Source organism: Anser anser, assembly GCF_964211835.1.
Source record: "Anser anser genome assembly, chromosome: Z".
Taxonomy (NCBI): domain Eukaryota; kingdom Metazoa; phylum Chordata; class Aves; order Anseriformes; family Anatidae; genus Anser; species Anser anser.
Window position 1 is genome coordinate 76,487,465 of NC_139723.1, and position 17,910 is coordinate 76,505,374.

Genomic DNA, 17,910 nt, shown 5'->3' on the forward strand with positions numbered 1-17,910 from the left:
TCACATCCTCCTTAGTTGCCTCTGTGGATGTGCTTAATGAGAAAAACAACCTTTGTCTAAGAAATCTCTTCAGTTTTACTATGTAATTTGGCTGTTCTTTCGAAATGAATATACTTAAAAGATAGTGATCAAAAGAGATAGAATTGTTGAATTTGATTTAAATAACTTTTATAAGGAGTATTTGGAACCAAAGTAATTTAATGTATTATGCTTTTGGAAGAGAAGAAGAAGCAACCAGGCAGCAAAACAGTGACATTGAAACAGTTTAAGCAAAATCCTTCCTTCAGTTTTACTGGCCTTTCAATTTATTGGCTTTCTCATCCACATAGCTTTTGGAGTAAATGCTGAATTTGTGATGGAAATAAGCAATCTGAGATGACAGTTAATTATTTCCTTGTTACAGATGACAAAAACTTCTACACTTTCATCTTTTTTTTTTTTCCCAAGATCACTCTTTTTTTGGCATCATACTACTGTTTCTATGACCTATAACAAGTTAATTTTTTCTAGTTGTCCCAGGGAGATTATATGAATTTCTCTTTATTCTTATAGGTAGTAAAATTGCACACAAAACTTGGCAAACCCATTCCTTCAACTGAACCAAATGTGGTTACCCAGGCAACTTCTTCAACATCCACATCTGCTTCCAAACCAGCTGCATCTGCTTCAAATATAGCAACTAGCAGCAGTACTGTGAACTCCTCTGTTGCATCCTCTGCAGTGAAAATTCTTACTCCCACGACAAACACACCACTTAACGCGGCGTCCAACAACAAAACATCTTCAACTGCTGCTAATATAGCTGTAAAGAAAATATCTACACCGAAAATAAACTTTGTTGGCAAGTACAGAAGTCAGTCTTTATTTTGAAACCTAACCTATTCCATAATTTTTCTAAAAGAAAAGCAAATACAAATGTGTAGCAAATACAAATGTATTTAGTTAACTATGCATGAGTAATAAATGATGGGTGAAGATAAAAATGCGTATAAAAGTTTGGCTTCACAATTTATGGTGTTTTCTGTCCTGTTGTCTCCACCTGACCTTTCCTGGAGGCTTCTTCCTCTTTCATAAGAGTGTTTTGGTTTCTTACATAGTAGCTGATGGAGTATTGCAGTTTATAGTCCAGTTATTCCTAATTTCAGTTTACAGTCTGGGCAGCTAAGGCAGGCAGGCAGTTGATAACTGGACAACTGAAACATTCTTGTAACAGTGGAAGTGTAACATGGAAGCTTTTGAAATGAGCACCATAGACATACAGAGATGGGAAGCAACTGTTCTGAAGTAAGCTATCCTCCTCTTGAGGGAAAAAACCTATGCAGTTGCAATATTGAGAGCACAGTACCTTTGCTAATACACAAATTATACGGTTTTAAAATACGTTTTTGGATCCATTTACAAAAAAAATTGATGATGAAAAGAGATTATTACAATGTCTTTGTCCTTTTCAGTCTCATCTATTTTGAAAATTCATGAAAGTGAATGATGAAAATTATGTAAAGCAGTAGGTTTTTGTGCTAAAACTAATATTAAGTGTTTAAAACAAACCTGAATGTTTTCAAACTTATTTATTAAAAAAATGTTTAATTATATTTTTAATATGTTTAAGTTTTACCTTGTTTTAAAAGACTGATAAAGCTTTGGCCAGAACATTGATACTTGTACATCATGTGTAATCACATTCTCATTTTGTGGAAGTTAAAAATTTTAATGTTTTGGTTTGTAGGTGGTAATAAGCTTCAGACAACAGGAAGTAAACTGGAAGAAATGAAATCAGCAGAAAGTGTTAAAACTGCTCCTGTTGCCACAGTACAAACACAAGAAGTAAAACCAGACACAGCAACTGAACCTGTGACTCCTACAACTCTTGCTGCCTTGCAAAGTGATGTCCAGCCAGTGGGCCATGACTATGTGGAGGAGGTATTGATACAAAAATGTTTATTTTAACTATTTCAGTGAAAATTTGTTCATTGTGAAACAAGGCATCGAACCTGCAAAGGCTTGTGCAAATGTTCACATTTTTGTATTGTGTATGTTTTGAGTAGAGTGGGGTACTCTTCATGTTGGTGGTATGAGATGTGGATGAAGTTACTAGGACCAGAATCTGATGTAAATTTTTCATTATTTGCAGGTTTGCAATTATGAATTTCAACTCAGTATGTTCAGGTTAAAGTTTAAAGCTGTGTCCTCTTTGGAATGGAAGAACTCAGTTCGTTACAGAGCACAATGGTGTCTCAGGCAGAAGTGAAAGTTCTAGTTTGCCTTCTTTCAGTTATTGTGTGAACTTTAATTTACCATGTGTTGAGTAGACAGTATCCAGTGTCACTAAATTAAATTCATTTCTACATCAGTTTTGGGTTTAAAACAAGAAACAAAAACAGCAACAACAAAACCCACAAAAACAACTGTTAAACTTTATTTTTCAGGTAAGAAATGATGAAGGAAAGGTGATCCGCTTTCACTGTAAACTTTGTGAATGCAGTTTTAATGACCCTAATGCCAAGGAGATGCACTTAAAAGGGAGGCGGCACAGACTTCAGTATAAGGTTAGTAAAAATGTTTATGCTTCTATCTGAAAATCCATTAGATGACAGCTGACTAATTGCACAATCTTACGTTTAAAGAATAGCTAAATACTCTGAGTGAACAGCACATTAAAGAAGGTAGAGAAATGCATTCACCTTCTAGTTGATTTTCTTCAGAGTATAGTCTTCAAAGTAGTAATGCAGACTGTGAAACTGCATTTTGATTTTGTTTTTTAAACATTTTGAATGTTGCTTTTGGGAAGTTTTGCAACGTTAAAATATGGTGCAGCATATGCAAGCAACAGTAGGTTCTTTCGTGTTGTTTACCATTAATTTCAAACAGTGTAAAAGAACAGTGCTTAATATTTTGGCAGGATAGACCACATAAACCTTTTGTGAAGACATTTGATATACGAGCATTGGAGCTCTTTTTCCAGCCCTGAATGGAGAGCCACCTGTATTGACATATGGTGTGCATTTTGATTATTATGAAACAATGTAAGAAGACTCTACTGTGGTCTCAGATGATGTAACTAGCTTGTGTAATCACGAAAGGGATGAAAGAAGAGAATTGCTGGAAAAATGTATTCAGTAACTCATGGCTATACATCTGTATGAGGTACCTTTCAGGAACAGGGTATCAGGAAGCACACAGTAGTTGTGAGGAAATATTTTTTCAGGCTACAGAATAGTCACCCAGCTACAGAATGAACAGCAAATTACTTTGTTTCATGTAACATCTTAATCTTAAATTACTTTGTTCCTGATGTAGGTAAAGAGGGGATTTGTGCTATTTGTAATACGTTATTTCTTTAAAATACTGGACAGCTACTTTTCTTCAACTACTCATTCACTGTAGTTCTAAAACTGCATTTTACTCCCCTGTTAAACGTTCCAGAAAAGAAGTCTGTAATTTTGAGATGACAAGAGGAAAACCAACATTTCATTCATTTTTTTTTTCTGAACTAGAAAAAAGTAAATCCAGATTTACAAGTAGAAGTAAAACCCAGTATTCGAGCAAGAAAAATTCAAGAAGAAAAGATGAGGAAACAGATGCAGAAAGAAGAATACTGGAGAAGGCGAGAAGAGGAAGAACGCTGGAGGATGGAAATGAGGTAATGCATTGTTTTATCAGTAAATGAGACAAAGCTGCAGTCAGATTAAAACTAACTCTGCTTTTGTAGTTAATTCTTATAAATGGTGTGAGAACTCTGTACTGTCTTGTTTTAAATTAAATTGTCATTAACTCACTGGGGTTTTCATTTGCTAGTGTTGGAGCCCTCTGAGGAATGTGGACTTACTAGAATTACTTTGCTATAAACAAACTCACTTTCAAAAAGCCATTCATTTTTATTTAGCCTCTGGAATTCTCTGGTATTTGCACAATTACTAGAAATGAGTTAGTGAGTACATCCAAGAACTCTTTTAGAAAGTTTGGAAGTACTAACAGCTATGTAAAGAGAATTCTTTGTTTGATGCCCTTCAGGCGATACGAAGAGGACATGTACTGGAGGAGAATGGAGGAAGAGCAGCATCACTGGGATGACCGTCGCAGAATACCGGATGGAGGATATCCTCATGGTCCTCCAGGACCTCTAGGCCTGCTGGGAGTTAGGCCAGGAATGCCTCCTCAGCCCCAAGGACCAGCTGTGAGTTTAACTTGAGGGGAAAAAATTAAATCTTACTTAACCAGGAGGCACAGTTAAGACCTATAAATTATTCAGTGCTGAGTTTTCTCCATTGTTTCTTAATAAAGGATTTGGAAAGGTGAAGAAAAAATTACATGCTAATGAAAGTGTGTAAACCTTGTGAAACCTTTCTTCCAAAATAAGTCCACTTAATATGACAATATTAAATGCCTTGAAGACAAATACTGATGCTTCTGAAATACAAGTCTTTCCGGATTTGTGTATTACTTTTATTTACTTGCATTATACAACATTGTTTTCTTGATCTTTAAAGGTCCCTTCCAACCCAAACCATTCTATGATTCTATAATTGTGGACAAATATATGGGTAAAAAGTGGTTGGATCATCAGTCCCAGAGGATAATTGTTAGTGGTGGGTCCTACTCTCCTTTGAGGTTGGTAACAAGTGGAGTACCACATGGGTTTATCCTGGAATTTGTCTTGTTTAGTACCTTATCAATCATCTGAAGGGTGATGGAGTTAGTGCATCCTCATCAGGTGTGCTGCTGATGTGAAACTTAATTGGCTCAGGGTGGGGAGAAGAACCTGTACCTTTGAGGACAGGATTTCCATCCAGATGGACTTAAGCGAGCTGGAGGAATAGGCTGGCTAGAAATTTATGCAATTCTGCAAGAACAAATAGCTAGTGCTGCACTTGGGTAGGAGTAACCCATTGCACTGGTGCAGGCTGGGGAGTGACAGGCTGGGTAGCAGAGCTACTGAAGGGAACCTGGGGATCTTGGCAGACAGTAAGTTGAACGTGAGCCAGTAACGTGCCCTGCCAGCAAGGAACACCAACAGCATCCTGATCTGTATTAACAGGAGCATAATAAATAGATTATAAGAAGCAATCAGCTTTCATTAGACACAAACTGCAATACTGCATTCAGTTTAGGGCTTGCTAGTACAAGAAAGACATTGATAAATCATAGCAGGTTCAGTGTGGGGTCACCAGAATGACTGGGGACTGCAACATATGTGCTGTGTGGAGGGATCTTGCCATTTTCAGCCTGGAGAAGAGAGAGCTTCAGTAGGTCCTAAGAGCCTTCTAATGCCTATGCCTTGGAAAGAATGGAGCCGGGCTCTTCGCAGTCGTGAGAGAGCAAGATAGAGCCAACTTAAGCTGGCAAGAGAGGTTCGGACTGAATACAGGAAGTAACTTTTTCACAGAGATGTTGTGCAGGCTCCATCTTTGGTGTTTTTCAAGGCATGACTGGATAAATCCCTGAACAATGTGATCTGATCTTATAGCTGACCGTGGTTTGCACAGGAAGTTGGACTAGAGACCTGCTCAGGCCTCTTGCTATTTGAATTCTTCTTTCTATAACAGCAACTATAGATAGGTAATTTTGCAGCAGTGAATAAGTATGCAAGTATTTCCCGTTTAATAAAAAGACAATAGATACTTATTTTGGGGGAGAGGAGTACTTTGGATCTAGAGATTTCATAATTGGTTTTATTTCGATACAGTTTATCTTTCCTCAAACACGATTGTTTGTGAGCAATATAAGTTGTTAAGGACATCTCATTTCATGTTTTGTTACATTTCAGTCATTTGAGGTTTGAATATTCTGTGAACTTTGAAATGTTCCCACATTTCAGAAATACATTTTTTTTCTCTGTTTAGCCTCTACGCCGCCCTGACTCCTCTGATGACCGCTACGTGATGACCAAACACGCGGCAATATATCCAACAGAGGAGGAACTTCAGGCAGTCCAAAAAATTGTTTCTATTACTGAGCGTGCTTTGAAACTTGTTTCTGACAATATGACTGACCATGAAAAAAACAAGAGCAAAGAGGGAGATGATAAAAAAGACAGCAGTAAAGACAGGTATTTTTTTTTTTGAGAAATTCATCTTTTGTTTCTAAAATCATCTTATGTTTTTCCTTGTACTGTTTTCAGTGCTTCCAGGGGTCCTGTTCTCTTCCTGTTTTTATACTGCGAATTTTGATGAGGACTGTGTTCCTCAAGAGCATGTGGAATATTCCTACTTCATTTAATTTTCTATCTGCAAAACTAGCTTTAAAATTTTAATACTATTTTAAATGCAACTTCTGGCTATAATTTACTTCACAGAGCTCTGAAAGGAGTTTTACGGGTAGGCGTTTTGGCTAAAGGTTTGCTGCTCCGTGGCGACAGAAATGTCAATCTTGTTTTGTTATGTGCTGAGAAGCCTTCAAAGACGTTACTCAGTCGTATTGCTGAAAGTCTTCCCAAACAACTTGCAGTAAGTACAGTTTAGATTCTTTCATCTGATTTTTTTTTGTTACTGTTTAAAAAAGTGTCCAAGTCATGTCTGCAGGGCTGACTGCTGCATTCCATAGCTCAAATTGAATTTCTTTTGTTTTTCTGTTTCCATCTGAATTCAGTGACCACACTGCATGTTTTGCTTTCTGTACATTGTGTTTGCAAGTGTCTAGGTGTTTATTCTAGTGGTGTAGTATTAATCATCATTTAATAGACTTCACTTAACTGGAAAGTAAAAATGAACAGAAGATGACTTTCTGTTGTTCACTTACCACCGGTGACAGAGGTAGTTTGTGCAGTGTTAAAGAAAGCTTACTGCTTGAGGGTCAAAGTTCTCCATTAATGCCAGTCTGTTTCCAGTATGTATGCTTCGTAGTTCACAGTTAAATTGACAAATTAAGTCTTGTAGCTTCTTAATGCAGTACCATTCTTAAGAGTTACCAAAAAATAAAAAGGCAGTCTTAGACCGTTCAGTGGAACTCATATAAACTATTTGCTATATTGCTATAAGAAATGAATATTAAGTCTTTAACTGCATTGCTCCTTACTGAAATAAAGTCTGCCCACCATCATTATAGAAAGGTTGCTTGTGGCATCAGTGTTTAAGTACAGTCTGGTAAATTGCTCAGCAGAATCAGTGGCATGGTAGAATCATTAGCAGGATCAGATTAATTAGGAAATAGTCTTAGGTCCTGCTCAAAGTAACACAGCAAGAAAAGCTGAAAATTGCAAGTCTTGGTCTGTCTTTGTAGAGAACTGACTTCTAGTTTGTAAAAGGAAATGACGGAGGTGCCAACAGCTTCTTCTTGAGTTATTTAGAACTATTATGTCATTAGCAAGATGCAGTGCAGAGTAATCACCTTGTAATTCTTAAATTTTGCCCTGGTGTTTGTCTTAATCTTTGTTCTCGTTTGAAGATGTTGTGACAGCCAACTATAGAAAGTGCCTAGCAGTACACAACCTCTAAGTAAGAGCTGGAAGGAGGAGAACCACTGAGGCTTTGTGCTTTTTAAAGACTCATACGTTCGAACAGGAATCATACCCAATTGACATTTCAAGTGGCACCAAGTCTTTTCTTTATTTTAAATGCTGTCAAAATTCATGTTGCGTAATTTACTTTGCATATGAATTTCCTTTATGGGTAGTTTTGCCTCTTTCTTTTGCATGCCTGGTGACTGCTATGTATTTTCAGTAATGATCTGATAGCAGTGTGTAAGTCCACAGACCTATGTGCATCTATATGTTTATATATAGAGAGAGATATATTTAATTGCATCTACTCTAACTTCTTTGAATACAGAGGTATCTGCTTCATATAATTAATACTGCATTTCTGTCTTTCTGTTAAAAAAGACTATGTTGAAGTCCATTTTCTTCTCCATACTTTTATTGGTGCTGATAGAAATCTCTGTTTCCCAATATTTAGGTAATAAGTCCTGAGAAATATGATATCAAGTGTGCAGTCCCAGAAGCAGCAATAATTTTAAATTCATGTGTGGAACCCAAAATGCAAGTTACTATCACGCTGACATCTCCAGTCATTCGGGAGGAGAACATGAGGGATGGAGGTTGGGAAGTTGTTAACGATGTTACTTCTTTCTTACGTATTTTATATGTTTATCTATTCTGCTTAAGATGGCGTTAAGGTCCTGGAAGGTAACATGCTGGCACAACTAATACTGATTGAAACCTTGTTTTTCAACAACCAGTCTTGGTAGACAACAGTTGGTTAAAATAAATGCTTATATGATGCATTTATTTAATTTTTTGAAATTGTAACTTTATGTCCAACCTCAGCTTTCTGGAAAAGGTACAAACCTAAGTATTTTTTCCCCTCTTCCAAAATTACTTGGAAAACTAAGTATTTTACAGCATGTGGCTATAAACTGGCTTTGTAGAGCAGTCTTGCCCTAAGATAAAGATTATATCCTTTTAGAATATCAAATCATATGGTCTTGGTTTTAAACTGGATCAGTATTACCATCACTTACACTTCCAATTAGCAGTACCACTTAAAATACCCTTGTGTTGGTAATGGTGCTTCTAACTTCAAAAGACAGTGCGATTTTTTCCAGCTCTCTGAGGTTGCTTCTTGGTCTGGAGTGCTTTTTGAGTACATTTAGGCTCCTGGTATTACAATCAGTCTTCTATCCAACTGGCAAACCCAGACAAGTACAGTAAGAAATGGCTTTGTCATTGAGCTGAAGCAGAAGGTGGAGCTTATAAATCAATTTACATTTGTGAAGTCCAGTTTCTCTGGTGCCAGCAGTGTTGCTTTAGGGTCTGTTCTATAACACTTTCAAAGCTCCAAAAGCTTTTAAGCCAACAAGCATGATTAATGTCTGCAGTACATTGGTTCTTTTTGTTTACGGGTCAGATAAAATTAACTTTTGTTTCCTTTTAATCCTGTATTTTCGTAGTTGAAAGACATGGCAAACAGGGTTCTGGTGATTGACAATGAACCTACAAATAGGAAATCTGAGGTTATCTTAACGCTTCTCACGCAGGTTGAAAAATTGTGTTTGTTTATGTATACATGTGCTTGTGTATATACATATTTATATAAGCCACAGTTTTTTTATTTCATCTCATCATTACATGTCCTCTAAAATACTTGAGGTTTTATACTGTATTAGTAAATGTTCCGTAGCTGTGACTAGTGCATCATAAACAAACTGGGTTAACAAAGTCATCCTATGTAATCAGAACAAAATCAAGATGCATTCTGTAGTTTGGATGACTTCTGAAGAGTCTTTGAGTGCTTTGTACATGATTTTTAAGCTGCACGTATCATACCTAGCTATAAACGCTTTGTACATGTACTGTCACACCCAACCAATACTACTTGGTTTTTGGCAATCTTAAGTGTCACATGACTTTTGGTTTGTCTGTGCTGAATCAGACTTTGCGTATTGCTTAAGTCCCTAAAGAATACTTTCACTTAAAAGATTTGATTATTAAATTAGATTAATCATTAAAAGAAGTTAACCTTGAACACTATGTTAATTTCTTAGTGTACTGTGCAAAAGTGCAATATTGATTCCTGCCACAATACTCAATTTCAATTGAATTTTTTCAGGCCTAAAATTTTATGATGCGGACTAAAAATAAATTTCAAATGCCTACAATCAGTCCCTTAATTTATGTCTCCTAAAGGAAACAAACCTGTATTTTTGTCTGACCCACACTTGAGTTAAAATGATCATTGTGAGTTTATTCACTGCTGAATGCAGTACTGCCTCTAGGCAAGCCAAATCAAGTTAGTTTTCTCTTCAAGACACTGAGCAGTATAAAATGGATGTGCAGTAAAGTTCACTCTTGAAACGAGAGAAAATAGAAGACTGAATTGCAAATTATTGCAGCAAAGAAGGCCTTATTATGAAGACTGCTGGTTATTTGCTGCAGAGTTAACAGTATGTGTTTGTGTTTTTTTTTCTTACTGCAGCTTCTCATGCTCTGTGTCTTACAATGGTTTAAAGTTTTCATTTTTTTTTAGCTCGCTTGGGGAGCTAGTGCAGGTGATAAGGAAGGCTTTACCGGAAGAACCAGTTTGAATAAAGATGAGACTGAGACTTGCACGTGGAGTAGAATCGTGTTTGACGTGTAATAATCCCATTACATGATAAAAAGGCAAAAAAAAAAATACAGTGTGAAATAAAATTGTTAACCGCATAGCTACTGTTCTTTACAGTGTTGTGCGTTTGACAGTTTCCCAAATCTGATATATTCAAAGTGCTCTAACCCCTGCTGTGGAATCTCTCCTTCAGCAAACAAAGTGTACATATTTATAAACGCATATGTGTGTGCGCGTGTGTTTTTTTCCATCCTTAGCTAACAGCCCCGGTCCAAAGCCTTCTAGCAGAGGGACTTGATTCCTGTCAGGGGTTGCTGCCAAGACATCGGAAGGATTTTTGACCAAGGTTTTCTAAAGCTCAGTGTCACACCTGCCATAGATTATAAAGGAGGGGGTTTGGATGCATAGTCCTAGCATCTCCTGTTACTTTGTGTTTGGCTTTTTTTTTTTTTCTTTTTCGTCTTTGTCTCTCTCTTAGAGTTAAGCAGTGTTCACACTAGTTTTGAAATAGTTGACTGGGTAATATATATTTCACGTAACAAAACTTAACAAAATTGATCTACCTGTTAACTTTTAATGAAGAAGTAGTGTGGACACGGCATGTCTAACTGAAGATTAACCCCTTATATTTAGGCTAGTAATAAATATGTAGGGTGAGAATTCATGCTTGTGTTTTGTAAATTAATTCAGTTTTGTGTGTTAGCTTAACAGGGTGGTAGGTTAGGAGTCTGAATTTAGTTAAATAGTCTTTAAGGGGTTAATCCTAAAATGTGAAACAGATGCAAAAATCCACAGATTAAATATTACAAGAGTTCCCTTAATTTTTTTAAGTCAACATATTCTCAGTTCAATAAGTGCCTTGGCAACTTCTGGCTTTCGCAGTCTTTTTAAGTTTCAAGGGTATTCGTATGATTTCTATTATTAGAGGAACACTGTAGATTGACATTTGCAGCACTAAGTGCACTTCTGTGTGCTTACAATGTAATAGTTTTTGATAAAATTATTTTCCAAATTGAAGTTTTAGAGAGCTGGAATTCAAGTAATCAGAGTTTCAAATTACGTAGTGAATTATTGTGCTAGAAATTTGCAGTGTTACCTATTTGCATATTAGTTTTATAAGAATGTAAATAATTGACTCTCTAGGCTGCTAGAACAAACAAACCCATATTTTGTTTTAAAATTCTCAACTTTACTTTGCCTCTTTTTTCCTGCTGTGGGTTTTCTCTGGGTGTACCCCTTGTCTCTAATATCTAAGTTGTACCTATTTCATCTGTTATCTTACCTGAAACCTTTCTTGTGTAGGTTTGGGTTGGTTTCTTTTTGTTTTGTTCCTTTTTTTTTGTTTGGACTTTTTTGATTTTGTTTTAAATGACACACTTTAATTGTCTTCATTTGCTCTGTAAATGCTTTGTTAGTTTCTTATTTCCACTTTAACATATGGTCCATAAGTTGAGTATCTGTGAGAGAAGATAACCTTGTTTTTCTCAACTTGGTTCTTATTTTAAAATCCTTCTCTTTTTAACCCTGTGCAGAGCAATAAGAATAACATCCAAAAATGCCTAAATCAGAATGTAGTACTTTAGATTAAATTCAGTTATAATATTGGAAAGTTGTAGCACCATGCTCATTTACAGCTTTTTTGCTCTGTGTAGTAAAGAATCCTGCTGTTTGTTATATATTTGTTTGTGGCAGCTTCAGAGCTGTCTCTGCAGCATCCCTAGAATTTTCTCTATGTTGGCCTGTTTCATAAGTCTCTCTCTTTCTGTTTTTTTAATTCAATTCTCTGACTTACCTAAAGTTATATCTTGCTGCAGTAAACCATATAGTTTCACACAGTCGGTTCCTGTGAAATGAGTGCCATTGAGAGAGGGCTTTTTGTTTCTTCTTATCCAGTATATTACCAGTCATGCTAACATTTTTTGTTGTTGTTACTAGTCACAATAACCATTTTCATAAATAATAAAATAAAAAAATTAAGTGCATCATATGCTTATAATTTTAAGTAACCTGAATATACCATTTCAGATTGGTCAGTGTGGTTCCTGTTGTTGATTAAACCAATTCTAAAATGGCCTTATGGTCTACTCTATTTAGGTAACAAAGCAGTCAGCTTGGTAACTTAATTAAACCCTTTTCTAAATATTTAATATACAAGATCATCTACGTTTTCTTTCAGACGTTCTGCCTTTGTTTTTTAAACTATTCCTTACTTTTCTTATTTCCTGCTGAATCTTAATTAAAGCAGTCCCCTTTCAGATCTTTCTTTACATCCGAAGTTATATTGGAGCACATGTATTATGGGTGGAGGAATTTAAATGAGTAAGAGAGGTTAGGTACTAGAAGGTAGTGGAACTCTGTAATATTGAAGAGCATTTCAGATTCCTTTAATTAGCTTTTAAAGCAAAAATCATTTCATACCAAGGTTAAGGTATAATAAAAATAACATCACTACTAAACATCTAGTGCTTTTGAGATGTGTTATAGTTCTTTTGAGGACTAGATCCCAAATAACAGATGACAGTTAAAACATACAAGAAACTGAGATTAAATGTTACTACTTGGTTAAAGTGGATTTTTGTGTTCCTTCTGTCTTGTGTGTTCTCTGTGCTGGTGCACTGTGTCCAACCATCCTTCCTTCAGTATTTAATTTTAGGGGATATGTATTTTTCCAGTGGTAGCTTAAATAAAGAAGTGCTAAGCATTGCGTAATCTGCAATGCGTTTGAAAATAACCTGAGAGCTAAATGAAGTTTATTATGCTCTTGATCTTCATGCTGGGTTGGTGCCCTAATCCTAATTGAATACCTTTTATGGAATATTTACACTTGTTTTTCAAGGGTTTAAACTTCAAATGGCATGTGTGACATTGAAGCTACTTTAAGGAAGTGTCTTGCTCACCTGGTCAAACACCCATTCCTCACTGCATTTTGCCAATTCAATCCATTTTAGATGTAACCTCGGGTATGGTGAAAGACCCACCGGACGTCTTGGACAGGCAAAAATGCCTTGACGCTCTGGCTGCTCTACGCCACGCTAAGTGGTTCCAGGTTCGGAACATCATTTTACTTTCTTCTTGTAGCCTTATGAGAGATTAGTTCAGTTGCGATATAAATGTTTAATTGTGTGAAAACACTCAGCGTTGTTCATGCTAATAATACTTACTATTTTTCTGGTCCCTAAATTTAAATGTAGAAAGTTGAGTATGGAGGAACTGCTTTATGCAGTTATTGCTCATTTGACATGATTTTTTTTTCTGGTCATTGAGAAGGCGATGTTGAAAGTTTGACTCGCTTGGGGTGATCATATGTTGTATATTTGTTATATATTCCATAAGGCTGCAGAGTAACTTCGCTTTAAATAATGGAATATGTGTTTAAAGCTTTGTGTTTAGATTTAAGACTTTTTTTTTCCTATTTCTTTAAGTGCATTAAGTGTAGGGAATGAAAGGTGAGAAGCAACTGTTTGGTTTAGTGACTTTGCATTCTGGCAAAGGCACGATAAAGAAACCAAACAGATTCCCTTGACCTTTCAGTCTCTATACGTACTTCTTAGACCTTTACTTTATCCTTTTTATTTCTAATTTAGAAAGATACTGTATTTATTGTTACAAGTGAACATAGGTCAAAGTGTACAGGGGATCAAGAAATGTTATTCTTGTATAACCTGTGCACTTTGACTTTTACAAGCTTAAATTACTAACCCTGTATAAAATACTGCTGTAAATGGCAGCTCATGGAATAAACTTGTAGAATGATTTGTTTCAGTCTTGTATCTGAGCTTCCATTGAACAGTGGTGTTTTAGTCTTTCAACAAGGCCTATTTGCTGTAGGTTCTGGGATTGATTAATTTGATTTTGTATTGCTCTCAAGGCTAGAGCTAATGGTCTGCAGTCCTGTGTGATTATCATACGTATTCTTCGTGACCTCTGTCAGCGTGTTCCAACTTGGTCTGATTTTCCAAGCTGGGTGAGTAATAATTACTCTTCCTGAATGAGTCTTTTCAATGCACATGGTGCTACAAGTAGGGCACTGGAAAGTGTTAACTGCAGTTAAGTGTAGACCTCTTCAAGAAGTAGTATGGTTTTTGTGCTTGTATTTACAGGGAATATAAAGAGTGCCTCTAAAAACTTAATTTTCTGAAGTTTAGTCATTTGGAGCTGGAATTTTTCCAAAGGAATTTTCTTGTTCTTTGGAATTCTTTGTGCTTAGCATCATTTTTCTAGATTTTACGTGTTGTTTGTTTATTTTAACTGTATATAAAGAAGTCTTTTTGTTTGTTTTGTTCTGTTTTGTTTTGTTTTACCACCCAGTGGTGGTTAGAAATTCCTTGGGTTTTACTGAAACTGATTTAAAGTGATGTCAGCTATGCCCAGGTACCTCTGTGATAACAGAAAGGTCACTTTAAAGAACAAATCACAGTAATTCCTGTGATTGTTAATGTGACCCTTCTCCAAGATGAAATACCACAGTACTAGTCAGTGAATGTGTCAAAATTAGCATTGTTAATCATTGTCACTTAGAAAAAGATCTCTAGGTTGAAACCATTTACTTCTGATAATTCCTGCAGCTGAGCATTCTTGTAGCATTGCTTTTGCATTGATTATTTTAAAAGATGCTCTACAGGAGTGTAATTTGTTTTCCAGTCTGTGGACCAGCCAAAATTAGTCTGAAAGAAAATTTCTGAAATGTATGTAGGTAAACTGACTGTTTTGTTTCACAAACCAAATCATGTTGCATTATACTGCTTCCCAATATTAACTTTTCAGTTTTCACAAGAAGAGCACTAACATCGACAAGACAGTTTCAGTGGTTGGCATTCTTTGAATGAGAAATATGTTAGACTTGCAGACAATTCTATTAAATTCTGATAGTGTTGATTGTTTCTGAGAAAATGTAGAAAAAGTTACATACGTTTTTTAAGTGTGAGTAACAATATATAGATATCCAGCCAGTTTCTATGCTATGTGTCTGAAAGATACACTGTATAAATACAGCATAAAAAAGCTAGAAAATTATGTAACTGTCCTCCTAATTATCACTGTGATGCTGAGTTGCCAAAGAATAAATCCTGTGTGCCTGCAGAAAAGCACCCTTACAGCTGTTGCAACACGCATGAAGGCGAAGAAGAAGGAATGTTTCTTCTTTGTCACGTTTTCTGTTCTAAGGCACATCTAAAAGGAAGAGATGTGTGTGTGTGTGAAGCCTAGCTGCATCTTAATTCTCTACAAGAGCGTTCCCTGGTTTTCTGAATTGATTTTTGACAATGCTGGGATGCATTGTCAAAATGTCAGTGATGTGGACCAGCACTGAAGTCTGTGTAGTCAGTAATTGCTCTAGCCCATTGGCAAAGTCTTACTGACAAAGCAGTTACATAATGAAAAATTGTGATTTTAAATATCTGTAATTTCTGCTGGTCACAGGTGGAATTTCACAGATTGAAGAAACATACATATTTTTCTGAATACAGAACTTGTCCTGACGTGTGCTAGAAGCCTGTTACAAGTTAAGGAGTTTTTCAAAAAGAGCCTAAGTGTTTCTAATAATAGAAAATTTTAGGAAGTTTAAACACAGACATTTGTAGCACCCTCCTTATTTACCTAAAAATAAAAACTAAATTGGAAGAATTTTGTCAATTTCCTACAAGTTAGAAGGAATGACTGTTCAAGGTTGATTTTCCAGTCTTGAAATCCAGGACCTCACATGCATACGAACACTAGGGCATTGTCCTGAGCTTTTTGGTTGCAAAACAATGAATAAATGCAAAAACGTTTTTTGTTTGTTTGTTTGTTTTTAATTTACTGATGTGTTTTGCTTCATACCTGAAAACAGCTAAGTTACTGTTGATAGAACTCCAAAGCTCGGTCCTGAGTGATATAGCAGAACTATGGAAATGCCTCGCTCAGGAATTGAAATTTATCAGTTAAATGGAGCTAAAATGGAAAGGAACAAGCACCCTTAATGAAGAATTGTAATCAACACTGACTATAATTAGTTGCATGCATCAGAATATGCATTTACCCTTAGAAAGTGAAAATAAAAGGCAATGTTTGAAACAGCGTAAACTCAGAGGAAGGGAAAAAAAAGACATTGTTTGAAAATGAGACTTGCAAATGAAGTGGTACTGAAACATCTGTTCAGTGCTGGAAAAGCTAAGGAAAGCTATTCCTTACTATTGCAAATCTTTTTAACAGTTTTCTGAAAAAAAAGCCTGTAATAAAAAGAAACAATGGAAATGGTCACAGAGGGAAAAAAAAGAGTATTTAAAATACACCTTTTAAAACAATCATTTAAACAATTTTTGATGTATAAATTTTTGAAAATCTGTTGATCAATAAGATTTTTTTAAACTTGTTTAACATTTGAGTTAGTGTTAACCTATATCCAGAAAAAAAATTTCTGTGAACTTCAGTTTTGTTAAACTGAGGAATTAGTAGCAATTTAGATTAAACTTAAAAAGATCATTAAACTTTAAAAGACCATTAAAAAGACCATTATTTTTTTTAATGATTTGAGTTTCTGTGTTCTTATAGGAAAAAAAATAAATTTTTGTCATATTCTGTTACTCTCATTAGATACATTGTGTGCTGCTTATTCATCTGGCTGCCAGCTTTATATAATCCATCATTTTTCAAGCGTTCTCAAAAAATTGTTGGACAAATTGGCTACATGCATATGTACGTTACTACTGTATAAATTTCTGAAAGACTTTTGGGCAATCTATTATGAGAAGAGGCATGTCCACATTGGTACGCAATGTTAATCTTGCACCAGCTTTCTTTTATTCACCTTTATAAAATATGCATTTTTTTTTTCTATTTTAACTGAAATTGTTCTGTGATGTGTAATGTTCTTCAAAATTTCTACATCAAAAGTTGTTGAGTGAACCTAATAAGGCTCAACAAGTCCAAGTGCAGGGTGCTGCACCTGGGTCAGGGCAATCTCAGACATGAGCACAGGCTGGCAGAAGAACCCACTGAGAGCAACCCTGCAGAGAAGGACTTGGGGGCTCTGGTGGACAGAAAGCTCGACACGAGCCAGCAGTGTGTGCCTGCAGCCCAGAAGGCCAACTGCGTCCTGGGCTGCACCAACAGAGGGGTGGGCAGCAGGTGGAGGGAGGGGATGGTGCCCCTCTGCTCTGCCCTTGTGAGGCCCCACCTGGAGTGCTGCGTCCAGGGCTGGGGCCCCCAGCACAAGAAGGATGTGGGGCTGTTAGAGCGGGTCCAGAGGAGGGCCACAAAGATGCTCAGAAGAGGGCTGGAGTACCTCTCCAGTGAAGAAAGGCTGAGAGAGCTGGGGGTGTTCAACCTAAAGAAGAGAAGGCTCCAGGGTGACCTTATTGCAGCTTTTCAGTACTTAAAAGGGACTTACAAAAAAGATAGCAACTTTTTGCTCAGTCCCATAATGACAGGACAAAGGGAATGGTTTTAAACTAAAAGAGGGGAGATTTAGATTAGAGGTCAGGAGGAAATTCTCCACTCAGAGGGAGGTGAAGCACTGGAACAGGTTGTCCAGAGAGGCTGTGGATGGCCCATCCCTGGAAGTGTTCAAGACCAGGTTAGATGAGGCCCTGAGCAACCTGATCTAGTGGGTGGCATTCCTACCCATGGCAGGGTGGTAGCATGTAAATGATCCTTCCAACCCAAGCCATTCTATGAAAAGTTCTGTATAGAACAAGAGTAGCAGCTTTTTTTCTGTTTCAATCAGTCTTCATTAGCTGGTTTTCTTATTGTTACAGGCTATGGAGTTGCTTGTAGAAAAAGCAATCAGCAGTGCTACCGGACCACAGAGTCCTGGGGATGCACTTAGAAGAGTTTTTGAGTGTATATCTTCAGGAATCATCCTTAAAGGCAAGTTGAATTTGATCAATGTACTTAA

At 36.4% G+C, this 17,910-nt stretch overlaps 1 protein-coding gene across 3 annotated transcripts in view; it reads left to right on the forward strand.

Moving 5' to 3' along the window:
* Positions 1 to 17,910, forward strand: part of ZFR (zinc finger RNA binding protein) — a 43,810-nt gene that overhangs the window by 22,744 nt on the left and 3,156 nt on the right. The window contains exons 8-18 of one of the 3 annotated variants that reach the window (XM_083816716.1): positions 553 to 853; positions 1,727 to 1,920; positions 2,427 to 2,546; positions 3,495 to 3,640; positions 4,012 to 4,174; positions 5,841 to 6,046; positions 6,293 to 6,443; positions 7,890 to 8,031; positions 12,986 to 13,083; positions 13,906 to 14,001; positions 17,771 to 17,882. In XM_083816716.1, the coding sequence (XP_083672842.1) occupies positions 553 to 853; positions 1,727 to 1,920; positions 2,427 to 2,546; positions 3,495 to 3,640; positions 4,012 to 4,174; positions 5,841 to 6,046; positions 6,293 to 6,443; positions 7,890 to 8,031; positions 12,986 to 13,083; positions 13,906 to 14,001; positions 17,771 to 17,882 (1,729 nt within the window). Of the gene's footprint in view, positions 1 to 552; positions 854 to 1,726; positions 1,921 to 2,426; positions 2,547 to 3,494; positions 3,641 to 4,011; positions 4,175 to 5,840; positions 6,047 to 6,292; positions 6,444 to 7,889; positions 8,032 to 12,985; positions 13,084 to 13,905; positions 14,002 to 17,770; positions 17,883 to 17,910 lie in introns of those variants that run through there. The other 2 variants (XM_083816717.1, XR_014576534.1) reach the window with 2 other exon arrangements.